Source organism: Hetaerina americana, unplaced genomic scaffold (assembly GCF_022747635.1).
Source record: "Hetaerina americana unplaced genomic scaffold, ioHetAmer1.1.p SCAF_5, whole genome shotgun sequence".
NCBI classification, from domain to species: Eukaryota; Metazoa; Arthropoda; class Insecta; order Odonata; family Calopterygidae; genus Hetaerina; species Hetaerina americana.
This window is the reverse complement of record NW_027287095.1, coordinates 29,596,422-29,603,131: the sequence shown is the minus strand read 5'-3', so window position 1 is coordinate 29,603,131 and position 6,710 is coordinate 29,596,422. Positions and strand designations below refer to the sequence as shown.

The window sequence follows — 6,710 nt, the reverse complement described above, 5'->3', positions numbered from 1 at the left end:
CCATATTATCCAAACCATGTGATTTTTTGGCTAACCGATCATAGATCCATATGCCTCCTGCAGGGTTGGAGAAACTGCAGGAGGCATATGAAATTGACTAATAAAATTGACCCATTTTCCCTAATTTATGATTATACTTGTATGGATCTACATTGACTATCTAGCTTTGGGTTGATTATTGTGAGTTTGGGCTGAATGGTTGATTTGTTGACTATCACAATAATTCCTTTCGTTTTATAAATTGCTTAAAAAAAACAGAAATGATACCCTATATTTTTCCCTTAAGTAGAAAATTATCCCAAACTATGATGTCAAGCATTCCTTGAAAGATGTGCATTCCTTGAAATAAAAATGGATCATGATAAAAAAATTGTTAACAATTAAATTTAATAATGGAAAATAGAGGAGATCCCTCTTTGGTTAAGTGCCAGGGAAGCAAAAGTTTAACCAAGCAGCAATATGTCCTCACAAAACAAAATTATTTTAGGATTCCTAAAAATGTCTGAAAGTAACAGTTACATTATTTTATTTTATTACAAGTTATCTACCATCATCTACGTTCATTGTGTTCTCCACCAAACTATTATTATTTACCACTGAATAGATCCTTGGCACAAACTTCTGAATCCTTAGATGAATATGCTTTCTTTTCATATAACCAAAAAAGGAAGTCTAGCTTGATGTAAATTGTTTATTAACAATATATTTACACTTTGCAGAATGCACTGTCTAAATCACATATCAGTGATTAAGATAATATTTCACTTGCAGCTTTTTAAAATGTACAATCTTCTTTTTAAAAGAAAATTCTGCTCTTTTCTTTGGCATTTTAAACTGGATTTCAATTAAAATTATATACAGTGCTGATCCAAAACTAGAGTTCAATATCCATTCCATATTGCTAACAATTCATTTAGTGGATATGTGATGATGTACAACAACTTACATAATCTGGTCACATTTCAGAATATATAACATTCGGACTTAAACCAACAAATCCTCACTGCAAGAATATCTGAAAACTTGAGATTTTAACAATTTTTCTCATAGAACAAAATGGATTTGTACATGTTTTGCTATCTTTCATGAATGGATAACTCTTAAAATATATGTTCATTGAATATATCAATTGCTTCAGGGCATTACTGTCTCCTGCTCACTTCAGTCAATGTACAATCTTTACATTCCAATGATGGAAGAACTTGAGCTTATTAAAAAGTACAAAAGTATAATTAAATTAAATTTCTCTTTAAAAATTTTATGATGCCTTTGGCACCAGTTTATCCTATTACTCTCAAAGACTTGCTTATGAGTAGTAAGATTTTGAGTATTATTATTTAGCTAATATACTTTCATGGATTCACATTATGTATTATATAAAATATTAGTCATTCACTTCTTCACGTACTCTCGATGTCTTGATAATCACTCCAATGCAGCAAAATACAGACAATCTTCTTTCCCAACACTAATCCTTTTCTAATACAGAGAGCACAAATTTATTCATTCTCACCCAAATCCATTATGGCTAATATGCCTTTGGGTTCCCTCCTGCCACACACCTCTACTTAAGATAAGGTTTACTCTTTATATAACCATATAAAATATAGTTATCAGTGTATACAAAGGAAATACCATAAATGGCACCACCCAGTCTTTGTACAAAGGCTACATTAAACGCAGCAAATAATGCACTCCGCATTATGACAGCATCACATTTTTGAAGATCACGAGATTGATCACTGCAGGGCTTATAAATATCTCCACAATTTTCTTCAATATCTTCAACTTTTTCAATGGAGCTCAGTTTTTTTTACAGATCACCTTAAATACATATTCAAATGCTGATTCATTATGATTTAATGTGATAGAAATAGTGGTGTATCAGTTGAAGTAGAAGAAATGCTTTCTGTAGAATTGGCCACCTCTGCCCACTCTGGAAATGAGTCTATCTCGAACATGACTCGCCCAAGTGTGTTGAAGAGGATTAAAATCACAAAAACACAAAGGAAGTTCATCATGATGCCAGCCCTCATCTGTTGACAGAAAATGAAGAGGAATAAAAAAATTACCATCTATCCAAACATAAAGAGATAAGAGGGGTGAAGATACCAAACTAAATAGTTATAAAAAACAAGTAATAAAAAAAAGTTAAAATAAATATTCTGGCACCACAACTTTTCAAAAAAATGCAAACAATCAGAACAAAACCAATCATTGAGAGGTAAAAGATTATTAAAACCTACAGCTCATAGCTTATTTGGTTAATTGAATTAGATATTCATTGGCTTTCATTTAAATTTCTAAATCAGGTCCTGATCCATTTGACCTTTTATAAAGTGAATGACTGTGGATTATAGACATTATTATTTGATACAAAGTGGTAGTTAGAGACAATCCCATAAATATTTATTCAAACCATGAAATATTGATTTATCCCAACAACAGTAGTCCAGGGGTTGGATTACTAACCAGGAAGACCCAGGTTTGATTCCCAGGCATACCTCCCTAAGTACCCTCGGCTCCACCCAAGCTGTGTGATTTTCAAGGGAAACCATAGGTGGCATAGGGAAAGGAACTGCCCCCTTACCCTGGTCTGTGAATTTCACTCATGGTTAGGCTCAGCACTGAGTGAGCTCTACCCTCATCTATCAAACTAATGTTTGGGTTGATATCTGTGGTTTTTTAGGTTTCTCTAACCTCCTCTGAGATTGATTCAACTCTTTATCCTCTTTCCAGGAGTTGTTTATGGGGAGAAAACTCGTATATAGACCATCAAAAATCATGAAACATCCTATTTGAGGCCTGAATATATATGTTTCAATGCAACAATTTCAGGGTGTAATAATCATTCGTCTTGACTGGGATTTGAACCTGGATCCCTCATTGTCCGACGGAGTGCTTTAGCCAGTTAAGATATCTATGCGGAGTGCTTTAGCCAGTTAAGATATCTATGCATCCTCTTAAACTCTGAAATTTTGGGGGCTTTTAAGGAACAAGATGCTGTGACAAAATATTGTGCATAACAATGTCACAAGCGTTCATAGTCATGTACAATGCACCACAGTCCACTAGGTTGTCTGTTGTTGCTACGAATGCCTGTGACGTTGTATGTATGGTATTTTGTCACCACATCTTGTTCCTTTAAAGCCCCCAAAATTTCAGAGTTTAAGAGGACGCCTCGATAGCTTAACTGGCCAGAGCACTAGACCGGACATTGAGGTATCTGGGTTCAAATCCTGGTTTAGGCAAATGATTATTACACTCTCAAATTGTTGGATTGAAATGCATATTAGCGGATGACTCTGTTAAAAGTCATTGTTTTGGCTTCTCCTTCAAATTTTCTTTTTACAAATAAATATTCTATATTCTCAAATTTTTTCAAATGAAATATTAGAATGAGAAAACACAGCACTGAATAACAAGGAAAAAAGTCTGATAAGCCAGCACATTACTTTCTCCATTTGACCTTTTTGTGATCAAAGATAAGGACAGTTTTACTAATTGATGGCAATTTATTTCACTGCTCATGCATATTAAAAGTTTTTTCTTATGTCTTTCTAAGGCCACTTGAAGGAATAGTCACAGAGTCATTTCTTCTTACAGTTAATTCTTAAGCATCTATGAAGTTGTTTATAGAAATCCCTTTTCTTCTACGGTAGAATGGATTTGGCTTCTTTGAAAGGTGAGTCAACTGGTGCAGACCGTGGGGTTTCTGTGGGGGTGATCACATTTATCGACAAATAAAAACTAAAAATTCACATTCAAATAAAATTTTGTAAGTAATTCATTTGAGATTTGATGACTAGTGAAAAAAATAAGATTAATTCAATCCTACAGTATATCTATTTTAGGTTAGAGTTCCACAATAATTGCTTAACTCCATCTTATTTAAATGAAAACAATACAGTGTGCTTAATTAATATTCTAATTAGTTTTGTAATAAAAAAAAGTTCTCTGATCTCCCACTCTATTTAAATACGAGTTTTTTTTGGCAGCACCACTAATGTATGTTGAAAAAAAGGCTGAAATGGTGACTCCAGCTGTGTGGACGTTGGTTGATATCTAAGCAGTTCATATACTTATTTCATGTCTCAAAAAGTTGACAAAGACAGAATTTCATGCTACTTCTGTTTTAGCTCCATCATATTGGAATACGGTATAGAAACCTCTTTTTCATGTAAGCATGTTAAGCCTGGCTCCTTTCAGTCACTACCCAAAGAAGCTACTGAAACCACCTCAGTAGTCTAAAGAGTTGACTCCACAATAGAACTTTTCTGAATAATGTCATTGAATTCATTCAACAAATTACATATAATACAGAACTTTCAGGGACACCCAAATTATTTCATCTTCAAGCTTTAGTCAAAATAATAAGCTAATACTTGGCCATTACATCATGTGGGAACATCTTTACTTATTCACTGACCTCAAACTATTTCATTGGGATGGGAGAGGCTAACCAACAAACCATATCATCTGAACCTCCAGCATGAGTTATTTTTCAAAGGCGACAACAACATGATGGATGAAACATGCCACGTATAATGATAGCAAAAAATAGAGATGCTTCATTAGTGCTAATACAATGTGATTAATGACTGCATTTTCATGAATGGCGGTACAGGAATCAATTCTATAATAATCAAAGGGATGCACCACATCAGGCCCATCATGCAAATGATGCCACTGTTAGTATGTGATACTACATAATATGTATTTACATTTACATTGTTTTAATAGAGCTACATAATGCTACAGTTGGACTCCTAACCATGAATAAAAGAATATTATGTGACAGTAAAATTATTATAAAAACCAATGTGAGTAAATCACATCCTTAGTTATAGGATTTGATTTGTGGAATATGATTTTAGAATACATTTCAACATTGTTTTTTCTTGGGATAAATGGAATATTTATATGATGATGTATATTATGTTAATATTTGCTACAATAGTAATGCCTAGAATTCAATAAATACCACTGATTTGACCAATTAAAGCCGCAAAAAGACAAAAATTGTTTTACTTAATGACTATAAACTGTAGTCGACTATTAATGTGGTACCTACAGTGGTATATGCCTTTGAATATATCAAAATCTTACCATATCAACAGTTTTCATTTTGGATACAGCAACAACAATAGCATTTGGAGGTGTGGCCACTGGTAGCATGAAAGCATATGAACAACATAAAGTTGTCGGCATCATCAAGTATAAAGGATGCTGGTGAATGACTTTAGACTGAAAAAGAAAATATGTATATAAGCTCATTTGAGATAATGATTATAAAATGGGCTCTATGCATTATATAAGGTTTGTAATTCATTCAGTCTTTTGAGTCGGTACTTCAATCACTGAGATATAACTTAAGTAAATGTGAATAACTTGAAAGTAAAGCTGACTTCATTTTGGTAATAATTCTCACATTACAAATAGAATCAAGTAATCTTCTTTAAAAAAGTGACTAAAGATATACATAAGATATACCCAAAGGAACAGAATGACAATTCAGTCCAAGTGGAAGTGTCGTAACAGATGGTTTCACAACCTAGGTGACTAGCTACACAAAGCACGTCAACTGGCTACATAGGTTGAGTAAGCAGCTACACACCCTGTGTAGCCAATTGCCATCCAATTGTGTTGGCACTTCCACTCGGAATTTTCTGAAACTTGAGACATTTGGTTTTAGCAGGTTATGATTTCTGCAATTTAATTGTCTCTAGAAATTTTAAAAGCATAAATCCTTAGTATTAATATTAATATTTGATAAACAATGGTTTTTATTACCACTTCACCCAGAACAGGAAGGAAAATATTTGCAATTGCAGTGTTGGAGGTGACCTCGGTGGCAAATGTTGTAATGAGACAGATGACTGATACTAAGACCCAGGGAGGTAACACTTCTAACACCACCAGCTGCTCTCCCAGCCATTTTGAGAGGCCAGATTCATTGCATGCTTTGGCCATTGCAAAGCCTCCACCTTAGAGACACAAAAACCAGTTGTAATAACTATAATATGCATATGATTTTCAAATAGTTCACTTATTCTACTGAGAAATGCCAAACAGAAATTAATATTTTTAAGATAACTTGGAAATGAAAAGTTTGAAATGACAATGAAAGATATTCTGAAACATGTATTTAGATATAAGTACAAAGAGATACAAAGTTTAAAAATAATTGCAACACAGTGATATGAAAAAAACTCTCTGGGTTTTTTAGCAGGGTTGGGCAAGGGAGCTCTCAATAGTGTAGTCATATAAATAGCAAGATTGGAAGCAAAGAGATAAGGAGGATGGTGAGAAGGGTAACTAAAATTAGGGACAGTATCATGATGTGTAAGGTGAACAATAGATCACATCATCTGTAAGAGGTATTCTGGTGTACCCTTTTCCCTGTAATAGAGAGCAAATAGTACTCTGTGGGACTTGTGCTGTACATACGCAACTAATTACTGTTAAATTACAACAGCAATGCATTTGAACTAATTTTGAATTGTTGTTTTTCTTATATGTACTATAAAATGAAGGAGTCATTGTAGCCACTCAAAGTGGTCACTCTATAGAAAATTCACAATTTTATTTGTGTGATCAGTTGGTGGAATCAAATAATTTTTATGCTGTCAGGAATGATATCCACACACCGTTACTCATATGTAAAAGGGCCACACTTATCAGCATTTAGACATACACACTACAGAATC

At 33.6% G+C, this 6,710-nt stretch overlaps 1 protein-coding gene across 2 annotated transcripts in view; it reads right to left on the bottom strand.

Annotated features, from left to right (window-relative positions):
• Positions 1–677: 677 nt before the first annotated feature.
• Positions 678–6,710, bottom strand: part of LOC139693856 (protein I'm not dead yet-like) — a 99,118-nt gene continuing 93,085 nt past the window's right edge. For both annotated transcript variants that reach the window (XM_071592165.1, XM_071592164.1), the window contains 3 exons: positions 5,794–5,987; positions 5,110–5,247; positions 678–2,036 (listed from right to left, as the gene is read on the bottom strand). In XM_071592165.1, the coding sequence (XP_071448266.1) occupies positions 1,860–2,036; positions 5,110–5,247; positions 5,794–5,987 (509 nt within the window). In that variant the 3' untranslated portion in view covers positions 678–1,859. The remainder of the gene's footprint in view (positions 2,037–5,109; positions 5,248–5,793; positions 5,988–6,710) is intronic.